This window comes from Malaclemys terrapin, chromosome 10 (genome assembly GCF_027887155.1).
Source record: "Malaclemys terrapin pileata isolate rMalTer1 chromosome 10, rMalTer1.hap1, whole genome shotgun sequence".
Classification (NCBI taxonomy): Eukaryota; Metazoa; Chordata; order Testudines; family Emydidae; genus Malaclemys; species Malaclemys terrapin.
The window spans coordinates 40,338,283-40,361,051 of record NC_071514.1 but is presented as its reverse complement, the minus strand read 5'-3'; the positions used below and the strand labels follow the sequence as shown (position 1 = coordinate 40,361,051).

Here is a 22,769-nt window from a genome sequence, read left to right as displayed (position 1 = left end):
CTCCATAATGCCACTATAAGGGTGAACCATTCAAGAAATATATGTTTACTGATGATTTTTTAAAGAAAGTCACACCAGTGAACTGGTGGAAGTCACTTAAGCAGCTTGGATTCAGAGACTGTTGAAGTGATAATCTCACTTTTAACAGCAGTAGCTTCTTCTGCTGGTGTAGAAAGAATATTTTCTCCCTTTGGACTAATTCATTCCAAATTGAGAAATCGTTTGGGACCTCAAAAAATAGGAAAGCTTGTTTTTCTTTTCCAGATTGTGAACAGGAAAATGAAGATGAAGACGACCGAGTTAGCTGCAGAAGCCAATATTTTAAGTTGTTCGTGTTGAGCTGGCTGACAATATATATATTACATTACATTTAACTATTTTAGTTAAAAAGAATTTTAACAAAAATAAACCTGGTTTTAAAAAACTTGAACATGTAACTAAATTCAAAAATTCATATGCTTGTTTTGTTAAAATATATGTTTGCTGTTGAAGAAAAAAATCCAGAATATTTAAATTGTTGTTTTAGTTAAATAAAACAATGTAAATGTCTGTCTGGTGATGTTCTCCTCCTAATACAGCATGGCAAGAAAATCCTCCAAATATTAATGATTAACCTGTTGAATTGGAGATAGTTCACCTCCCAATGACTTCATAAATATCTGCTTCAATTACCTTTGGTAAATGAAATAACCAAACAATCATTCATTTTCTGATATAGCTGTAAAACTAATCTGAAAAGTTTTCAAAATAAATCACTTAAAAAATGTACAGTGTGTACCTTCCAAAAATGAAACCTACATCTCTCTCTGAGTTGTGAAGAATATGTATTAAGGTTATAACAACCAACAAGAATGAACTTTTATGTAGAAATCTATGATTAAATCAAGTCTTCCTGACTAGTGATTTAAATCATGATTTCAATCGAGATTTAAATCAATTTGACTTAAATCAAATCTACCCTGCCAAATATATTTCATAATGAACCAAAGGGTGGCCAAGCAATTGACTATACAATTTATCAACAGGAGAATCAGGCCCAGTGTTTCACTGGCCATTCTGCCGGTGTGTGAGACTGTACTCTCAGATACACCTACAGAACTCAGTTTTAAACCTCACCCCAAGTCTCCAGGAAAATTGCAATCAAAAAGCCAAAAAGTCACTCATGTCTAACCTATTCCTCTTCTTACTCACCCTCCAGTGTAATCGGAGAAAACAAACAAGGAAGTGTTATTTACTCCTACTCATAACACAAGAACTAGGGGTCACCAAATGAAATTAATAGGCAGCAGGTTTAAAACAAACAAAAGGAAGTATTTCTTCACACAATGCACAGTCAACCTGTGGAACTCTTTGCCAGAGGAAAGACTGTGAAGGTCAAGACTATAACAGGGTTCAAAAAAGAACTAGATAAATTCATGAAGGATAGGTCCACCAATGGCTATTAGCCAGGATGTGCAGGGATGGTGTCCCTAGCCTCTGTTTGCCCGAAGCTCGGAATGGGTGACAGAGGATGGATCACTTGATGATTACCTGTTTTGTTCATGCTCTCTGGGGCACCTGGCATTGGCCACTGTCGGAAGACAGGATACTGAGCTAGAAGGACCTTTGGTCTGACCCTGTAGGGCCGTTCTTATGTTATGTTCTTATGTAATTTACATTCTAGAGTAGACAGAGCAAACATGATCTATTACAAAGGGCTTTTAAACATGAAAGATGGACCAATCTGTGGGAAAGCTTGGAAAGCAGTGTTGGGTACTCACCAGCAAGTGTAAACTTTCTTTGCTGTGTCATGATTATTGCGAATGTGTCTGCCCAGACTGTTGAAATCGTTGAACGAATGCTCACACTGCCGACAGGGATATCTCTTCACAGACTAGCAGAAGAACAGAAACATCTTTTAACAACAGAAGCCAGCTAGCTTCTTTTGGCTACTTGATGCAAATTAAGGGATGAATAGCAAGGGAGCAGCACAGTGTCTACCCCCAGAGAGAAACCCCTTTAACTGAGGTATCTCAAAAGAACAATTTCAAGATTTTTGGGATCCCCAAATTAGCCAGCCTGAAAGTGGGCTGTCCTCATTGATCTCAACTTTAAACAGGTAAAGATCGGAAGCAGCTCAAGAACAATCTTGCTCTTAAAAAAAAAAAAAAAAAAGTATCATTAATTACTTCTGCTACTGGGTATTGATCTAACTCTCTTCACTTCTTGGTGACAGGAAGAAACATCTTCATGCTCCTGAAGACAGAGGGGGAATTGATTACAGTTTCCTCCTTAACAAAGGAAGACCGCCCTTACTGCTGAAGGAGGAAGATCTGGTGTAACTAGAAGACCTGTAGGGATAGGAGACTATTATCTGCAAGCCGAGACACCCATCTTGGAGTCAGGAGAAAAGGTCCTTGACAGAAAAAGAGGCTGACTTCACTATAGGATCCTACATGAAATTAATCCACTGACCACCACTGCACTCCTGTGCCCATCCTACACCCAGTCCTCTCAGAACTATGTACTTCTCTGGTCCCCACCAGCTCTTTGTGCTAATGCTGGGAGGGGAGAGGGAAAAATACTGAGTATCACCTTCTCCTGTCTCCTCCCTTGTCAGAGCAGGGTATGAAAGCAGGCACTGGCAAGACTCAAAACCACCTACCCATTCTCTTCTCCTAACAGCAGCACCAGGAAAAACAGCAGGCCCTAGGTAGCATTAGCATCACACTATGAGCCATATTCATTAATGACTCCAAATCCCCCTATACATTTATTTTCTATCTGGCAACCTTCACGGTGTAAATGGGATTACACCCTTGTTATCAGCCGCATTTGCCAGAATTAAATCTCATCACATACATGCATTAGTTCATTTCTTAAAAAAAAAATCCTTCAATACTTAATGAGTACTTTCATTCCCCACATTGTGTTTATCAAATGGGACATCTACCACTCCCATCTTTCCCCTTCTTGTATTTATGAAATGGGACAATTCAGACTTTCATGGCTGCTGTTCACAGGGCTCCAGTTACGTGTGACTCAACACATGAATGACTCAGTACATTTACCCTGAGGTATTAAGAGTTTGACTGTACAAGAAAACCTGGCCTATGTTTTGTCAATGAGCTGGTGCTAGCCCTGAAAAGCCCATTCTGACACCAATCTGTGCAAAAACCCATGTCAATGCAACACAAAATTTTAGGCTTACAAAAGTCAGAAAATTCAGATTTATGGTTCCTACAGCAACCTCACCTCTGCACCTTGCACAAATTCCTTACAACAGAGTCTCTCAGGGTTAGATACTTAACAGCAGACAATTCCCCATACTATTTAGCAAATAATAAAATATATCGAGGAAGTGCCTTTTCCCCTTCATCTTTAAATGCATATATGGATGGAGGCCAATCTCCATCTAAACTACAATGTTGCTTCCAATTACTTTTACTCAAATTGCTATCTATGTTGTGCTGAGTTGGTTAGCAGAGTGGAACTGCTATTGTCATGGCCAGATCACAGTGCTAAGCGAAGAGTATTGGCAGTTGCTGAGGGAAACCACAAACACAATCCAACAGCAATCAATACAAAACCTGGAATCCCAGCCAGTGTAGCTGTCATACCAGTGACTGGGAACAGATACAGCTCACCATTCACTTACCAAAGTATGTGGAAAAGGAAACTGGATGTGACATGCAGTAAGGGAAGGAGCAGAGGAAAGGGTGACATGCCGAAGTATAGATCATGCTATTCAAGAAGACCCAATATCAGTGGTTCTCAAACTTTTGTACTGATGACCCCTTTCACATAGTCAGCCTCTGAGTGCGACCCCCCTTATAAATTAAAAACACTTTTAATATATTTAACACCATTATAAATGCTGGAGGCAAAGCGGGGCTTGGGGTGGTGGCTGACAGCTCGCAACCCCCCCGTGTAATACTCGCGACCCCCTGAGAGGTCCCGACCCCCAGTTTGAGAACCCCTGCCCAATATGCTTGCAGCAGGTCAGGTCAATGTTTTGTTTCTGGCTATGCTCTCACTATGTTGGCTATGTTGGACAGCGCTGGTGAACAGCTACTGGGTTTCTATTTGATCGAAATATTAATGACTCGTAGTTCTATTGCCAAAAGCTTATAAACAGGAAGAAACATGCCTGAAATACTTAGTCCTGCCTTGAGTGCAGGGGACTGGACTAGATGACCTCTTGAGGACCCTTCCAGTTCTATGATTCTATGAAAGGTTTCATTTGGCTCCTTACCTTTCCATGGATTTTCTTCATATGGGACACATAGTTTTCCCGATCAGGGTTCCATTGTGAACACTCCCTACAAGTCCAACCAACACTTTTTACGATGGGTTTTGATTCTGAGTTGTGTTCCACTCTTGTGTCCTTCCTTGGCAAAGCGGTATGGGAAGTACCATTGGCTACTGACAACTCCTTGGGTGGTGTAAGAACTTGGTTGCTGGATGTTGTCTGAGGCTTCGGTCGAAGGTTAGAGACATCCTCAGGATATGGGGGGAGCCCATGAACAGCCTGATTAGTAATAAGGGAATTGAGCATCAGAATCAAATACAGTTCAAATAACATAGCACTGAGGTACTCCTAAATCCCCACCAAGCTTCTGCCCCTGAAATAGGCTAGAAAGGTCTGACAGAAGAGTTGTTCGAGTAGCATTGCTAATAATTTATGATAATACAACACTTCTATATTTAGCTCCCCATCTTGAGATCTTAACATACCTTATGAACATGAATAAATTAATCCCCACTACCCTGCTAGATAGGTCAGTGTTGTTATATCATTTTTAATATGAGAAAATTCAGGCACATAGAAGTGCAGTGACTAGAGTGCAGAGCCAGTAAAAGAACCTTGATCTCATAACTCCCAGTCTTGTGCCTTAATCATTCATTCAAAGGCACAAAAGGTCTTTAAAAAATTGATTCCATTATTTAATCAGCAAGCAAAAGAACTTTACAATAGTTAGCTAATGGTACAAACAACATTTGGAAAGATCATTAAGTGGTCCGCCGAGACCCTCAGAAATTTTCAAGTGGTCTGCGAAAAAAAAAAGTTTGAGAACCACGGCCATACAGTACGAACAACCTTGAACAACTTGCCAGGTGCATTATGGGTCTGGGGATTTGCCATTCCCCATGTAATGTGATGAACCAATACAAACAAAATATGATGACCAAATCCCTTCTTTTTATGTAAATGTAATGTACAAGGAACGTAAATCACAGAAAATATGAAATACCAGTAGAAACATAGATGTTTCTAAATGGAATAGGTTTCCCACTTTTCAATCTGTCCTCATTAGCTCTTTAAAATCTTCCCTCTTAGTTACACATGAAGTATTTAAAACATTTACACCTTTTTTTGCTTCAATATAAAACAACTGCCCCAATCACAAAGGTTTTTTTTTTTTTTTTTTTTTTTTTTTTTAAATACTTTGTCTCAATACATAGAATAAACAACAGATGAGGTACCTGGCTGTATCATTACCTGATCTGCCTAAAAATGTCAGTGCTGTAAAAAGAAAGGTTACTGATCTTGTCTAGTAACTGAAGTTCTTTGAGATGTGTGGTCCCTGGGTAGTATTCCACTGTGAGGGTATGCATGTCTTCCATGCACCTGAGACAGGAAGATTTTTCATGCAGTGTCTGTTAGGCTTTGTCTACACTGGCAAGCAAAAGGCAAAACTTTTGTTGTTCAGGAGGTGTCAACAAATCTTTTGTTTTTGTGTTTATTTAACAACAAGCGCTGGTGCGAATAGCGCTTTGTCAGCAGGAGCGCTCTCTTGCCAACAATGCTAATGCCGCTCGTTGGGGGTGGAAGTTTTTGGTCGATAAGAGCTCTCTCTTGCCAACAAACAGCAGCTACCCTGCGTGCCTTTTAGTAGCATGGCTGTAACAGCACAGTTGTGTCGCTAAAAGTTGTATAGTGTAGACATAGCCTTGGTCTGTACCCAGGCTCCTCCTCTCCTCATGCGAGTCTGGACTGAGGGCAGAAGGGGTGATGTGAACCAACAGGCAAGAGGTTCTCTCTCTACCACAAGTTAATAAGTACAGAATCTGAAGCAGAGAGAAAGAAGGGCGGGGAGTGGAATACAGATAGTGACCCCAGAACTCAAAAACTGTACTTGCTATAAAAGGTAAATAAGGCTGCTTCTGTGAGTTCTGTTCCCTATGTGTATTCCACTGTGGATGACTGACAAGCAGAGCCCATTGAGGAGAAGGGTGTGAGAACCTACGCAGTTCTGATGACTCAAGGACCACCAATCGAAAGGATGCATTAATCACAAGTTGCTCAGCAAAGAGAGGTGTATTGTCTGGTTTAGATGAAAGGTTGATGAATTTTGGGTGTAATCTCAATGAACCTTTTCCTTACGGAAAATTGCGTAAACTGGAGCAACCATAAGGTCTCCTAGTTCTCCAACCCTTCTAGGTGACCTGATGACCAGTAGAAGGGAGACTTTCAGAGATAGATAGGACAGCAAACATGTCAGCAATGGTTCAAACAGTTACTCGCTTAATGCTGAGAGGACCAAGTTAAGATCCCACGTGGGAGCACATTTAGTTTCAGGAGGGAAGGTTCCAAATGTGATGTTTTAGAAAATGTACAGTTGCTGGATGGGTGAAAATGAATGGTTATCAAGGGAAGTGGCAGACACTAACTGCCGCTAAGTGCAATCATAGGGAGCTAAGGGAAAGACCTGAGGTCTTCAGGGTTAGCAGATAGTCTAGAATAGTGGGAGTGTCCAGCTCTTCTGGAGACATCTATTGATGCTGAACCCAAATAGAAAATCTCTGCTTAGCCAAGCAGAATTTTTTGGGGATTCCTTCCTGCTATTATTAAAGATGGCTTGAACTGCTATTGAACATGTCTGCTGTAGGTTCAATGCCCATCCAAGTACCAATCCTTGAGGTAGAGAGACTCCAGATTAGGATGTCTGATCTTGCCCCTGTCCTGTCTGTATCAAGAGGTCTGGGAAAAACTGGATACTGATGGGTGGATGTGCTGATGGCTGGAGAAAGTTGGGGAACCAATACTGTCTGGGCCATCTGCGAACAAGAAGGATGACCACTGCCCTATTCTGCAGAATCTTCCTGAGAGCTTAAGATAAGAGAGGAATGGTGGGAAAGGCATACCTTAAGGGTCCCACTGACAAGATTAGAAAGGCATCCTCTTTGGAGTCCTGACCTTGCGCCCCTCTGGCGCACTTTATCTTGGATTTCCTGTTTTCTCATGACAGTGATCCTAACAGCATCCCCGTGCAAGAGGGCAAGGGACTCATGTATCTGGTAGTGAGTTTCAGCTGGCCTGACCAGTTCAGTGAACCCCAACTCATTAATATCATAACCTATATTTAAAAGGAGTCATGTAATATATCAATAGGAAGCCAACAACATATCGTATATACTCATTCATTAGCCCTTTCGTTTATAAGCCGACCCCTCAAGATGGTTAGGTAAAAATAGCAAAAACTCTATGACCCTTTCATAAGCCAACTCTATATTTCAGAGGTGGGCAAACTTTGGCTCCTGGCCCGTTAGGGTAAGCCTCTAGTGGGCCTGGACGTTTTGTTTACCTGGAGCGTTCACAGGCACGGAGCCCCTCAGCTCCCACTGGCTGGGAACGACAAACTGTGACCACAGGGAGCTAAGGGGCTCCATGCCTGTGAACGCTCCAGGTAAACAAAACAACAATGTATTAAATATTCAATTCAATGATTCCATAGAGTTTAAAATCATCAAATTTTGGTGTAGACCTGTTTATAAGCTGACCCCGGCTCTTTGATGTGCCACTTTTTTACCAAAAATATTTGGCTTCTGAACGAATATATATGGTACTTATTAATATTACTGGGTGGTGTATGAACAGAGGACAAATTCAAAATTACAAACATATTGGGAATTACGTTCTTAAAGTGTCTCTGCCAGGCAGGGCTGAAGTTACCCCACCCTAGATAAATGAATGTGATTCTGCCACCTTGAAGGTACATTGAAAGACAATGGGAATGTATTTATATAAAAGGTAAACAAAACCATGAAGTCAACAAGGGGAGGAGATAACCACTCAGCTTCATTGCAGGGGGAGGAGATTGCAAGAACAGATCAATTTGCATTTTAGCAAACACCAGCTGGGGAAGAAACCAGTATGGAATTTCCTTCACCATGAGACTCCAAATCTCCTTCCTCACAACTTGAATGAACTTTACTTTTTTTTTTTTTTTTTTTTTGGGGGGGGGGGGGGGGGGGGGCTAACTTTCAGAAGAATCCATTTCAAAGGTGCACTGGACTATAAAAGAGAAGGGCAAAGAACCCCAAGTTGTCTTTTACCTAAGACAAAAAGAACCAAGCACTCTGGACTTTGTGGGAGAAGTAATTGTAAACAGGGAACTGTCATAAAGCGTTCCAGTGGGGTCATACAGGGTTCGGTTATTGGCCCTATATTATTTCATATTTTTATCAGTGACCCGGAAGAAAATTAAATAATCACTGATAAAGGTTGCAGATGACACAAAAAAATCGGGAGAGTGGTAAATAATGAAGAGGACAGGTCACTGATTCAGAATGATCTGGATCCCTTTGTAAACTGGGTGCAAGCAAACAATATGCATTGTAATATGGCTAAATATAAATGTGTTCACATCTAGGAGCAATGAATGTAGCCCATATTTACAGAATGGGAAGCAGTGACTCTGAAAAAGATTTGGGTTTGTGGTGGATAATCAGCTGAACCAGTGTGATGCTGTGGCCAAATAGCTAATGCAAACATGGGCTGGATAGACAGGGGAATCTGAAGTAGGAATAGAAAGGTTATTTTACTTCTGTGTTTGGCACTGGTGCAAAAGCTGCAAGAATACTGTGTCCAGTTCTGGTGCCCACATTTAAGAAGGATGTTAATAAGTTGGAGATGGTTCAGAGAAGAGCCATAAGAATGATTAAAGCAATAGAAAGCCTGCTTTGTAGTGACTGAATTCCTTGAGTCTGTCTGTATCTATTTTGACAAAGAGAAGATTAAGAGGTGACTTGAGTAGTCTCTGAGCACCTATGTGGGGAACAATTATTTAATAACAAGCCCTTCAATCTTGCAGAAAAAACTCTAACATGATCCAATGGCTGGAAGTTTAAGCTAGACAAATTCAACCTGGAAATAAGGTGTAAATTTTTAACAGTGAGAGTAACTAACCATTGGAACAACACATCAAGCGTCATGGTGGATTCTCCATCACTGACAGTTTTAAAATCAAGATTGGATGTTTTTCTAAAAGATTGATCTAGGAATTATTTTGGGGAAATTCTATGGCCTGTGTTATACAGGAGGTCAGACAAGATGCGCACAATGGTCCCTTCTGGTCTTGGACCCTTGGAATCTATGGAGATGATAGGTTTCAGAGTATGGAGATGATGATACTCCTGTTGGGACTGGCAGTACTGCTAGATCTGGCTCTTCCTCCTCCCCTTCTATGGGCTGCTGAGGGAGCTCTGGCTGATCTCTGGGGGGAAGAAAGGGAAGGATGGATGGCGAGATTCCCAATGAAAGTGTACTGATTCAGGATATTGTAGTATGGATCCCATAGTCCCTTGTAAAACCAGTGAGAGGGATCCAATATAGGTTTGATGAGATCTTCAAGGCACAGTTTAAAAACAGTCCTGGGGGGAGGGTACCGCATCTTAGGAGGTCACGGCAGGGCCTAAAGCAGGGATTGGGAACCTTCAGCATGCGGCCCATCAGAGAAATCCGCTGGCGGGCCAGGACGGTTTGTTTACCTGCAGCGTCCGCAGGTTCGGCCGATCGCAGCTCCCACTGGCCAGGGTTTGCCGTTCCAGGCCAATGGGGGCTACGGGAAGTAGCGGTTAGCACATCCCTCGGCCCATGCCGCTTCCTGCAGCCCTCATTGGCCTGGAACGGCGAACCGCAGCCAGTGGGAGCTGCGATTGGCCGAACCTGCGGACGCTGCAGGTAAACAAACCGTCCCGGCCCGCTAGCAAGTTTCCCTGATGGGCCGCGGGCCAAAGGTTGCCGATCCCTGGCCTAGAGGATCCAGAACCTTCTATCTGGGATGACATCTCTTAATGGAAGTGATGTCAGTCCTTCCCCCATGTCAAATTCCTCAGAGGAGGAAAATGTGGGCTCCAGTTCCAGTGGCTGTGCTGCCAGTACCATCATTGTAGAAATGCCCCGACTGGTAGGAAGAACTTCTCTCATAGCATTCATGGAGCAATGGTGTCAGAATCTACCTTGTAAGGACCAGGCCCAATAGTCAGGGACCGCTCCAGGCACCAGCGCAGCAAGCACATGCCTGGGGTGGCAAGCCGCGGGGGGCGGCCTGCTGGTCGCTGTGAGGGCGGCCATCAGGCTGCCTTCGGCGGCATGCCTGCGGGAGGTCCACCAGTCCCGTGGCTTCGGCGGCGGGGATGCTGAAGGCGCAGCACCGGCAGACCTCCCGCAGGCATGCCGCCGAATCCGCGTGGCCAGCAGACCGTCTGCAGGCGTGCCGCTGAAAGCCGCCTGACTGCTGTGCTTGGGGAAGCAAAAACCATAGAGCCACCCCTGCCAATAGCAGGCAATATTCTGGATCTAGAAGGATGATGATATCCTCTGAAGTGATGTACCTATTGCCAGTCATCGGTGTGAAGAGTCTTCTCCCTGTGTTCCTTTGAAGCTGGCCCTTGGAAGCCAGTGTTTCATTATGAAAGCATGTGGATAAAAATGGAGCATGAGGTTCTCAGGTGTCCCTTGCCGGTATTGGTGGTTGTCCAAGCCTTGGCTCGTGTCTCTCCTTGCTCGGTACCAATGGTTCTGCTCCTGTCAACAGTGCCAATGCAGAGGCACCCTTATTTTTTAGAACCTCCGGGTTGTTACCGTGACCCCTATAGGCTCTTGAGCCTCCTGGGACCAGATGTGAAGTGTCACCTGATTTAGAAGGTGTCGGGTAAGCAGCCCTCCTCTTAGAGTGGGATTTCTCTTTAGGCTTCTGAAAGTGCTCCCTACCTTCATAGTAAGCCCGGGAAGAGTCTTGACGCTACCTTTCCTTGCCTCTGTATTAGATGTGCGAGAGGTAGGCCTTGCCCAATATACAGGATGGTGTTTGCCTGGTCTGGATCGAACTGAAGCTTCATAGTATTCTCCATTAGATGTCTTCTACATCTGAACTCCTGTTGATTGGGAAAGGAGCGGAAGATATGGCATTCAGGTACGAGTTTTTCCAAGATAGAAGAGGCTCCCCTCAAGGACGTTGTTTACCAAGAGGAATTGGGGCAGGAAATGCCGTTCTTGAAGGTCAGATTCCTGGGCATAATCTGCATTCCATACCCGAGGTGGGAGGGGGCAGAAGGGAGTTGTTCCAAATTCTAACTGAGCAAAATAACTCAAACTAATACTTAACTACCAAAAGGTTTTATTTTACAATATTTACAGATTCAAAGTTGGAGGGACAGTTCTGGGGACACTGGAAGGTTCCATCTCAGATCATGTGGGGGCAGAAAGGAACTGGCAGTCAGGCCCCATTTAGACCAGAGCACGAGGAGAGAACAAGCACAGGTGTGGACCAAAGACAAGTCCCACCAACAGCGAGCAAATAGCTTGAGTTTCAGATGCATGGAGCACATGTGTAGCCCCACAGTGGAATATACAAAGGGACCAGCACTTGGAGTGCTGTGTCCAATTCTGAGTGCCACACTTTAGGAAAGATGTGGACAAACTGGAGAGTCCAGAGGAGAGCAACAAAAATGATAAAAGCTTTAGAAAACCTGACCTACGAGGAAAGGTTGAAAAACTGGGCATGTTTAGTCTTGAGAAAAGAAGTCTGAGGGGGGACCTGATGAGTCTTCAAATATATTAAAGGTGGTTATAAAGAGGATAGTGATCAATTGTTCTGCACGTCCACTGAAGGTAAGGTAGGATGTAATGGGCTTAATATACAGTAAGGGAGATTTAGGTTAGATAGTAGGAAAAACTTTCTAACTATAAGGAGAGTTAAGCACAGGAACAGGCTTCAAAGGGAGGCTGTAGAATCCCCATCCTGGAGGTTTTAAAGAACAAGTGGACAAATACCTGTCAGATGGTCTAGGTTTACTTGTTCCTGCCTCAGCACAGGGGGCTGGACGTGATGATCCTTCAAGTTCCCTTCTAACTCTACATTTCTATGATTATATAACATCACTACTACATATTTTTGTAATAAAGTGAAATTTACTAGCGTTACCCAAACTTGTATAGTGAAATTTTACTTTACACCACGATGCCCCCTGGCAAAAATTAATTACATATATAAAATAAAACCCCACCACTTCCTTCCATCTCCTGCCCTTAGAGTCACTTCTGGCTGTATACAGACACACAAAAAAAGGTCTCTGTGCTATCAGTAAGTCAGATTCAGCTACCTACCTTGACATGCTGCATTAATTGCTGTTTCTGCATATACACTAATTGACACTGCGGACACTTAAATACTCCCACCAACAGCTTGTTGGCATTCTGTTGGAAGTGCTCCTGGAGCAGCTTCTTCTTGTTAAAGACAGTCTCACAAGAACATTTGTAGATAACCCTGGAACAATTTAAAAAAAAATAAAATTCATGCTCAGTTTATTAACTATTTTGAAAAGACACTAGATAGAAGAAATCTCTATGATTTAGTCTTGGAAAGGGAAGTTACTTATCAGTGAATGGAGTTTTTTCAATGTGCTGCCTGCACATACCCATGTTTTTTGGTTATACCCCAAACAAGCTGCAGAGGGTCCAGAACCCTTTGAAGCAATTACACCTCTACCCCAATGTAACGCGACCCGATATAACAGGAATTCGGATAGAACGCAGTAAAGCAGTGCTCCGAGGGGGGCGGGACTGCGTACTCCAGCAGATCAAAGCAAGTTCAATATAAGGCAGTTTCACCTATAACCCAGTAAGATTTTTTGGCTCCTGAGGACAGCATTATATTGGAGTACAGGTGTAGCTGGAGGGGCTGAATGCATCCGGCACATATTGAGTGTTCTAAAAGGAGGATCTATTAAGCCCTGCATAGATTGGGAGGGTAACCATGGATATACAGAGGCAATTCATTCAGAGAACACCAGCTACCTGTTATTTTCAACCCAACCTGATTCCCCCTACCCATGCACCACAAGCTCTTTCAGCCATGGCTAGAGGGGAAGAAGAAGAGGTTGCAGAGTGGAGAACACAAGACAATTTCTCCAGCTTCTTTAGGCCGTGGCACCCCCATCATCCAGAAGCCAGAGGAGGCAGTTGTAGTGCGAGCTCCTTGCCAGTAGATGCCATTCTTATTCATGGGCAGGCAGGGGGCTGCAGCTGAGACTCCTCACTGCAGCTGCTCAGCTCCCTCCCTATCTCTCCACCCCCAATCTTAGGAGACTCTGAGTTCAGGGCACGGAACTTTGGCTTGGCAGAGACCGAGCCCCTGACAAACAGCAAAAGCAGCAGCTTTTCCTCCTCCTCCTCTGAGGGCTTGTCTACATTACCGGCTGGTTTGACAGGCAGCGATCGATCCAGCGGGGGTCGATTTATTGCGTCTAGACTAGACGCGATAAATCAACCGTTGAGCGCTCTCCCGACGACTCCGGTACTCCACCAGGGCGAGCGGCGCAGGCGGAGTCGACCGGGGAGCATCAGCCATCGACTTACCGCAGTGAAGACACTGCGGCAAATAGATTTAAGTATGTCGACTTCAGTTGCGTAACTTAGATCGATCTCTTTCCTCCAGTGTAGACCAGGCAGTGACGGGCAAAGGAAGGAGATGGGGGGTGGAAGTGGGACGGAATGTCAGTTCCAGAGCCATCCAGTGGCTAACACAGTTTACACAAAACATTGGGCAAACAGCAAACAGTGTAAATGCTTCCAAATGCTAAGGGCACTTACTGAGTAGTCTTGTGAGGCTCTTCTGGATGCTGGCTAGTAATATGGGCAATGGTACTGTCTGCAGATTTGAAGGCCATTGGACAAAAAGAACATTTGTGGAAGACTTCGCAGTGTTTCTCGTGAATATGCGCTTTCAGCATAGCTAGCGACATAAAGACAACTCCACAGTGGATACACCTGGAAGGCAGAGGGAAAAAAAATCTGCATTACAAAACACCAAGCATTGCCTCTTTTCAACTGCCAAAGGGAAACACAAATGTGAAGAGTGGAGGGCACCACAGCATGGTGTTAGCTCTCATTTGACCCCCTCAGTAGTGATCTGGAAAAGGCAGAAAGCAGAATGTTAATGGAATTCATGAATCATAAGGCTTTGCCCATGCACTGAGGCATGGAAAGTAAGGGGTTAACTGATGCCGCTCCAAAATCATCGCAGGCATTGGCTAGCACCAGCTCATCAGTCTCCCCCAGCTCCCTGTTTCATGTTAACTCAGCGATTGCCTGTGTGCACCAGGCCTGATGCAACAGCAGCCTTGTGAGTCCCTTGTGGAGCTCCAATTTCCTGCTCGGAGGCTTTGCCTCCGGTTCGGTCTGGAGGTGGCGGTAGAGGGGGATAAAGACACTTCGCGTGTCCTGGCTGAGCAAACTGTGGGCTCCAGAGCCGTCCAGCTGGTATCTTGCACCAGCACTAAATTCCCGTTGAAAGGCTAAGGTAACAGAAAGCAATCCCACCCTATTGTTTTCTTCCCTGTCTCCCAAGAGATTGGAGGGATGGGGGAAGTTGATGGCCCTATCAAAAAAACACCCTGTTTAAAATAACCCTATAACCTCCCCCTGTCCCCACCCCAAACCCTCATTGCAGCATCTGGCCACATTACAGCTCCAGGGCTCAGCCCCCCGGCCTTGTAACTTTATTTCCCAGCAGGATATTTATGGGAATGCTGGGAAATGTCCATCATCAGTGAGAAAAAAAATACAAAAGGAGCTTAGAGAAATTAACACAGGCAGGAAAGAGCAAAATGAGATTCAGATCAGAAAAGCAATCAATAGATCTGGGAAAAATAATCCAAATCACAGCCATTCAATGGGTGAAATACATTTGGAAAGCAGTAATGTCATAAGAAACCTAGGAGTGGGAAATTGTAAACACAATACAATACAGTTCAATATGCCAGCAATAAAGGTTATTATGATTTTCAGATGGGATGTCATATGTCACCCTGTATACAACTCTGATGAGGCTGTCTTTCTAGTATTGCACTCAGCACCAGGCACTTCAGTACCAGAGACATGGAAACAAACTGGGGTAGAGAGGAGAGAGAGAAAAGAAACAAAAATAATGAAGGGCTTGGAAGGAATGATTAATGGAGAATACTTTTGGGCCGGGTAGGCAAGTGCCTGCTGGAAAAAGAGGAAAGAGTGGCCTCCAGGGATAGTACACCCAGCTCACCTCTCTGCATCTGGCTTTCTTCACAACTCAGGCTATGGCAACACTACAGAGCTTACAGTGGCGCAGCTGCATTACTGCAGCTTTGCCACTCTAGCGTTGCTAGTGCAAACATTCTAAGCAGATGCGAGAGAGCTCTCCCATCGACTTACTTCAGCCCCCACGAGTGGCAGTAGCTATGTTGGCAGGAGAAGCTCTCCTGCTGACATAGTGCCATCCACACCGCGCTTAAGTTGGTGAAACTTACGTCACTCAGGGGGGTAGCTTATTCACACCCCTGAGCACCATAACTTATTCCAACCTATGCTGTAGTGTGTATATAGCCTAAAAACAAACAAAGGGCAATTAATAGATCCCATTATACCATCCCCTCCATAAACTTATCAAGCTTAATCTTGAAGCCAGATATGTCTTTTGCCCCCACTATTCCCCTTGGAAGGCTGTTCCAGAACTTCACTCCTCTGATGATTAGAAACCTTCGTCTAATTTGAAGTCTAAACTTCCTGATGGTCAGTTTATATCCATTTGTTCTTGCGTCCACATTAGTACTGAGCTTAAATATTTCCTCTCCCTCCCTGGTATTTATCCCTCTGATATATTTATAGAGAGCAATCATGTCTCCCCTCAGCCTTCTTCTGGTTAGGCTAAACAAACCAAGCTCTTTGAGTCTCCTTTCATAAGACAGGTTTTCCATTTCTCGGATCATCCTTGTAGCCCTTCTCTGTACCTGTTCCAGTCTGAATTCATCCTCAAACATGGGAGACCAGAACTGCACACAGTATTCCAGATGAGGTCTCACCAGTGCCTTGTATAACAGTACTAACACCTCCTTTTCTCTACTGGAAATACTTCGCCTAATGCATCCCAAGACCCCATTAGCTTTTTTCATGGCCATATCACATTGGCGGTTCCTTCTCCTCCTCTGTTACTTCCAATTGATGTGTCCCCAATTTATAACCAAAATTCTTGTTAATCCCTAAATGCATGACCTTGCACTTTTCACTATTAAATTTCATCCTATTACTATTACTCCAGTTCACAAGGTCATCCAGATCTTCCTGTAGGATATCCCGGTCCTCTGTACTGGCAATACCTCCCAGCTGTGTGTCATCCGCAAACTTTATTAGCACATGCCCACTTTTTGTGCCAAGGTCAGTAATAAAAATATTAAATAAGATTGGTTCCAAAACCGATCCCTGAGGAACTCCACTAGTAACCTCCCTCCAGCCTGACAGTTCACTTTTCAGTATGACCCATTGTAGTCTTCCCTTTAACCAGTTCCTTAGCCACCTTTCAATTTTCATATTGATCCCCATCTTTTCCAGTTTAACTAATAATTCCCCATGTGGAACCATATCAAATGGCTTACTGAAATCGAGGTACATTAGATCCACTGTGTTTCCTTTGTCTAAAAAAAAATCTGTTACCTTCTCAAAGAAGGAGATCAGGTTGGTTGGCATGATCTACATTTTGTAAAACTAGGTTGTATTTTGTCCCAATTACCATTGACCTCAATGTCCTTAACTATTTTCTCCTTCAAAATTTTTTCCAAGACCTTGTATACTACAGATGTCAAACTAACAGGCCTGTAATTACCCAGATCACTTCCCCCCCCCCCCTTTCTTAAAAATAGGAACTATGTTAGGAATTCTCCAGTCATATAGTACAACCCCTGAGTTTACAGATTCATTAAAAATTCTTGCTAATGGGCTTGCAATTTCATGTGCCAGTTCCTTTAATATTCTTGGATGAAGATTATCTGGGCCCCCTGATTTAGTTCCATTAAGATGTTCGAGTTTGGCTTCTACCTCGCATGTGGCAATATCTACCTCCATATCCTCATTCCTATTTGTCATCCTGCAATTATCCCTAAACTCCTCATTAGCCTCATTAAAGACTGAGACAAAGTATTTGTTTAAATATTGGGCTGTGCCTAGATTATCCTTAACCTCCACTCCATCCTCAGTGTTTAGTGGTCCCACCACTTCTTTCTTTGTTTTCTTCTTATTTATATGGCTATAAAACCTTTTACTATTGGTTTTAATTCCCTTTGCAAGGTCCAACTCTACATGGCTTTTGGCCTTTCTCACTTTATCCCTACATGTTCGGACCTCAATAAGGTAGCTTTCCTTGCTGATCCCTCCCATCTTCCATTCCCTGTAGGCTTTCTGCTTTTTCTTAATCACCTCTCTGAGATGCTTGCTCATCCAGCTTGGTCTACAACTCCTGCCTATGAATTTTTTTCCCCTTTCTTGGGATGCAGGCTTCGGATAGTCTCTGCAACTTTGACTTGAAGTAATTCCAGGCCTCCTCCACCTTTAGATCCACAAGTTCTTCAGTCCAATCCACTTTCCTAACTAATTTCCTTAATTTTTTTAAGATAGCCCGTTTGAAATCAAAAACCCTAGTCACAGATCTATTTTTGTTTATCCTTCCATTTAGTTTGAACTAACTCAGCGGTTTGAGGATTGGCCTGCTAAACCCAGGGTTGTGAGTTCAATCCTTGAGGGGGCCATTTAGGGATCTGGGGCAAAAATCTGTCTGGGGATTGGCCCTGCTTTGAGCAGGGGGTCGGACTATATGACCTCCTGAGGTCCCTTCCAACTCTGATATTCTATGATTGCTCGAACCAAGGTTGTCCCCTACTACCATTTCTTCTATGAGGTCTTCACTTCTCACAAAAACCAAATCTAAAATGGCATCCCCTCTTGTTGGTTCAGCAACTACTTAGTGAAGAGAAGAACAGGAGTACTTGTGGCACCTTAGAGACTAACAAATTTATTAGAGCATAAGCTTTCGTGGGCTACAGCCCACTTCTTCGGATGCATATAGAATGGAACATATATTGAGGAGATATATATACACACATACAGAGAGCATAAACAGGTGGGAGTTGTCTTACCAACTCTGAGAGGCCACAGAGAGCATAAACAGGTGGGAGTTGTCTTACCAACTCTGAGAGGCCACAGAGAGCATAAACAGGTGGGAGTTGTCTTACCAACTCTGAGAGGCCAATAATTGGCCTCTCAGAGTTGGTAAGACAACTCCCACCTGTTTATGCTCTCTGTATGTGTGTATATATATCTCCTCAATATATGTTCCATTCTATATGCATCCGAAGAAGTGGGCTGTAGCCCACGAAAGCTTATGCTCTAATAAATTTGTTAGTCTCTAAGGTGCCACAAGTACTCCTGTTCTTCTTTTTGCGGATACAGACTAACACGGCTGCTACTCTGAAACCTACTTAGTGAAGCAATCCATCAGCTATCCCATCCAGGAAAATCCGAGCCCTATTATTATTACTAGCACTTGTCCTCCAGTCTATATCTTGGAAGTTAAAGTCTCCCATGATCACACAATTCCCATTAGTATTTACTTCATTAAAAACATTAAAGAGGTCTCTAACCATATCCAAATCAGATCCCAGTGGTCTATAGCACACCCCAAGCACTATCCCAAAGGAGGATCTAGTAGCTTTCTTCCCCAAAGTGATTTTTGCCCAGACAGACTCTGTCTTATCCATTCCATCCCTTCTTATTTCTTTACAGTCTACCTCATCATTGATATACAATGCTACTCCACCACCTTTGCCTTTATTTCGGTCTTTCCTAAACAGCACATACCCTTCAGTCATGACTACTATTCCACCATGTTTCTGTTATCCCTATAATATCTGGTTTCACTTCCTGCACCAGTAACTCTAGTTCCTCCATTTTGTTACCTAGGCTCCTCGCACTGCTGTACAAACATCTTCATTTTTGCTGTTTGGCTTCGCTCACATTTTTAAACTGATTAGGCACAGACATTCTACCGTCAGTATCACCTATTAGACTGGTATCTACACTACCCTTCCTCCTTATGTCCATTCTCCTACCCATGGCTGTATCCTTTATTACTTTGTTTTCTTCCCTCTCAATGTTAAAATCCAGCATGGAGATTACCTGGACATCTCCCAACCATCTCCCCCAAATTCCTAGTTTAAAGCTCTCTTAATCAGTTGTGGCAGCCTCCATCCTAGAAGTCTATTTCCCTCCCTACTCAGGTGAAATCCATCCCGAGAGAACAGTCCATGAATGCCTCCCAGTGGCCATACATCCCAAAGCCTTCCTCTGCCTGAGCCATCTGTTGATCATCATAATCTTGTCACAACTTTGTTGCCCTTCTCTTTTTGTTCTTGTGTGGTGTGTACAATGCCTAGAACAGTGCAGCCCTGGTTTATGATTGAGGCTCTTAGCGGCTACCACAATACAAATAAATAATAAAAAATAATCCCTTGTGGTAGGCCCCAACACCAAGAAGAGGCAGGGACATTGACAGAGCTAACAGAGACTACTGTGGCCACACCACTCCCCTTTTCCAGCCAGCTACGCACTTCAAAAAAATCCTGTCCTTTGTAAAAGGAGCTGCTGCTTTGTCAAAGATCCTCCCCTATGACACAACACAAGTGATGCTGAAGTACAAAACTCCCTTCCTCTTGACTATGGTAAGCCCTGACCCATGACAAAGGGGATATTACCATGGAGCATCTAACAAAAGGCAGGTGCTCTCCTAAAGCATTCAAGATGTATTCCAAATGTCACACTGGAGAATGGAGGTAGGTGATGAAACATGTTATTTAACAGCTCTCTGTTCCAAGTTTTCAATTATGAGAGAAATGCCAGTTATTTTTTCCTTTTTGTTAATGAATTTGAAAATTTTTACCAGTACCCTGTGAATTCTGCAGCCATGAAAATTCCAGCAGATTTCACCCTCGCCTCAGAATTGTGATCCAGAATCTCAGATTTCATGTGAAGTTTCGAACCCTCATGGTTAGAAGAAAAAGCTTGAAAGTGTAACCTGAGTGAAACGAATGCAGTGATGTCTGCCTGAGTTTGCAGGCAGCCTGAAATGATATCTCTGAGAAAAGGAACTGAGTCATTCATCTTAATCGGCTGTTAACTCAAACTTAAAGATGGTGGCATATTGCTGAAAACTAGAGTGTAGGGACAGTGAAAAATAAATTGAATTTAATATGAAAACAAACAATAGAGGAATGCAATGAACGTATAATTTATTTTTATATTTAATAATACAAATCTCCATTTATAAAATGTATTGGTAACAGCTACAGAATTTCCAGAGTGCTGCAGAATCTATGGACTTTGTCACAGAATTTAGGTCCATCTTGCCATTGAGTACATGGGGCCTTGTATATTGCAAGACACACTAAATCTCACAGAGCAAGACTTTCTACTGTATTCCAGCAACCCAAAGGGACTAAAAAGCCGTCAGATTTGGCCAGCTGAGAATTCTTCTAGTGTGGGGGAGCTTCCACCTGGCATGAAGATGTGTACCTGGTTCCTATGTGAATCACTCACCCCACACACAAGAAAGGAGATAGAGAGGAGGATGGCTGGGATACTGCTACACTCTGGCATTCTGTGGTCTGTTGGGGATCACAGTTAGCCGTCTTAAATTTGAACAGCCCTTAGATTACTCTAATCCAGGGGTTCTCAAACTGGGAGTCGGGACCCCTCAGAGGGTCACAAGGCTATTACATGGGGGGGATTGCAAGCTGATAGCCTCCACCCCAAATCCCGCTTTGCTTCCAGCATTTATAACGGTGTTAAATATATGAAAACGTGTTTTTAATTTACAAGGGGAGGTCGCACTCAGAGGCTTGCTATGTGAAAGGGGTCACCAGTAAAAAAGTTTGAGAACCACTGCTCTAACCTATGCAAGGGCCAGTACAGATATGCAAGGAGAATCTGGGTATGTCTAAACAGCAAAGAAAAACCTGAAGCTGGCCTGTGCCAGCAGACTTGGGCTGAAGACTTTCGGACTTGGACTGACTGGGACAGTCCCAGACTTCAGGCTCCAGAATAAGCCTGGAAGTCTACATAGCAATGAAACAGCCCTGCAGCCCAAGACGGCTGGCATGGGCCAGCCATGGGTTTTTCTTTGCCGTGTAGACATACACTCAGGGAGCTGTAACCAGCTCCTAGATATGCACTTCATTGCACCAAATAGCTCTTACAATCTTGCAAAGATCCATGTACTACCTATCTTAAAAGCAAAATTTTCTGCAGATTTGTGGGATCTCTCCATTTTGGAGAGCGTGGATGTGGTGTTAACTTTCCTAGCGATACCCAGGTCCTATTGTTGAAGGCACATATCTTTCTAAATAGAAAGCTAACAGTAAAAATAAATCTAAGCTTGAGTGGGACTGATGTCAGTGGGTATAAAACTGGAAAGATTTCAGGGCCAATATTTTCAAAAGTCACTAATAATTTTGGGTGCCCAACTTGAAGCTTGGCCAATTTGTACAATTTTTTTATTTTATTTTGTTAAGTGAGCTCAAATTCATTTCAGCACTCAGAAATGCTTTCTAATCGTTTTTATTTACTGTAATCTTCTTCTTGTTACATGAAATATTTTTAAATCTGTTTTGCTGTTCCAGAATGCTTTCCTTCGTTGGGATGTGTGAGCAATTATCAACCTAAATAAATAGACTTTATGCATTTCTCAAACTGATAGGAGGAAGTGATTTTTATGCTATCAATATATTAAAAACAATCTTTCAGTGGAACTTTGGATTCAGCCTTTGCACCTCAATCTGCCTAATTTTCTGTAACAGGTAATAAAAAAATCTGACTTTTTTCCAAAGAGCTGAAATAGTCCCCCATCTTCCTCACATCTCCAGACAGACCCTTATAAACAGAACAAACCTGTATCCAACTTTGCGAGAGTAATGTAGGCAATTCTCCTTGACATGGGTTTGGAAATGGGCTGATCGGCACAGTATCCCGCACTCTGGGCAGCAGTAAGGGGACTTGTGAGTATGGATTCTTTGATGAGCACAGTAGCAGCACTGGTTAGGCAGCATCATCTGGCACACTTGACAAGTCTGGAAAAGAAAAAAGAAATCATATTAACCATTTATTCTACGCAATTTTTTTCTTAAGTGATCTAATTTCATCCTAGAATCATTCAAATTGGAAGAGACCTAAACAATGCCTGGTTTTGCCTAGTACATCTCCACTGATGGAGATTCCACAGCACCTTGGCAGCTTCTTCCACAGCTGAACTCTTAAAAATTCTTAAGTTAGAAACTATTACAATGGGACCACCCATTCCAAGACCATGTCTTGTGTCACCAATTCTTTTAAAAACTTTCACCTAATAGGCTGAAATTTTCTCTATTTGGTCTCTTCCTCAAAGTACATTGTTCTGAAAAACTTCAGCAAAAACCATTCAGTCATTTTTTTGGGTAGGAGGCGAGAGGGAATAAAGTAATTAATGTTTCCCATTATAAAAAAACCTTGCTTTAAAAAACAACACCACACCTTTAATGCTGAAGTCACTCTGGTAAAATGTTGGAATTTGGTAGGGAAGTACCCTGCACAGAGAAGTGCATTTGAGTGTCCCTTGGAAAACTGCTTTTGACTTTGACCAAGTTATGAGCCTTCAAAAATTACATGCCACCCA

The 22,769-nt window shown here is 43.1% G+C and overlaps 1 protein-coding gene across 3 annotated transcripts in view; it reads right to left on the bottom strand.

Moving 5' to 3' along the window:
- ZNF592 (zinc finger protein 592) overlaps positions 1–22,769 on the bottom strand; it is an 84,995-nt gene that overhangs the window by 13,535 nt on the left and 48,691 nt on the right. For all 3 annotated transcript variants that reach the window (XR_008446551.1, XM_054043068.1, XM_054043069.1), the window contains exons 3-7: positions 22,010–22,188; positions 13,859–14,035; positions 12,374–12,533; positions 4,235–4,510; positions 1,761–1,873 (exon numbers count right to left, since the gene is read on the bottom strand). Coding sequence is in view for 2 of the 3 variants with exons in the window: in XM_054043068.1 (XP_053899043.1) it covers positions 1,761–1,873; positions 4,235–4,510; positions 12,374–12,533; positions 13,859–14,035; positions 22,010–22,188 (905 nt within the window). In the remaining variant the exon portion in view is untranslated. The remainder of the gene's footprint in view (positions 1–1,760; positions 1,874–4,234; positions 4,511–12,373; positions 12,534–13,858; positions 14,036–22,009; positions 22,189–22,769) is intronic.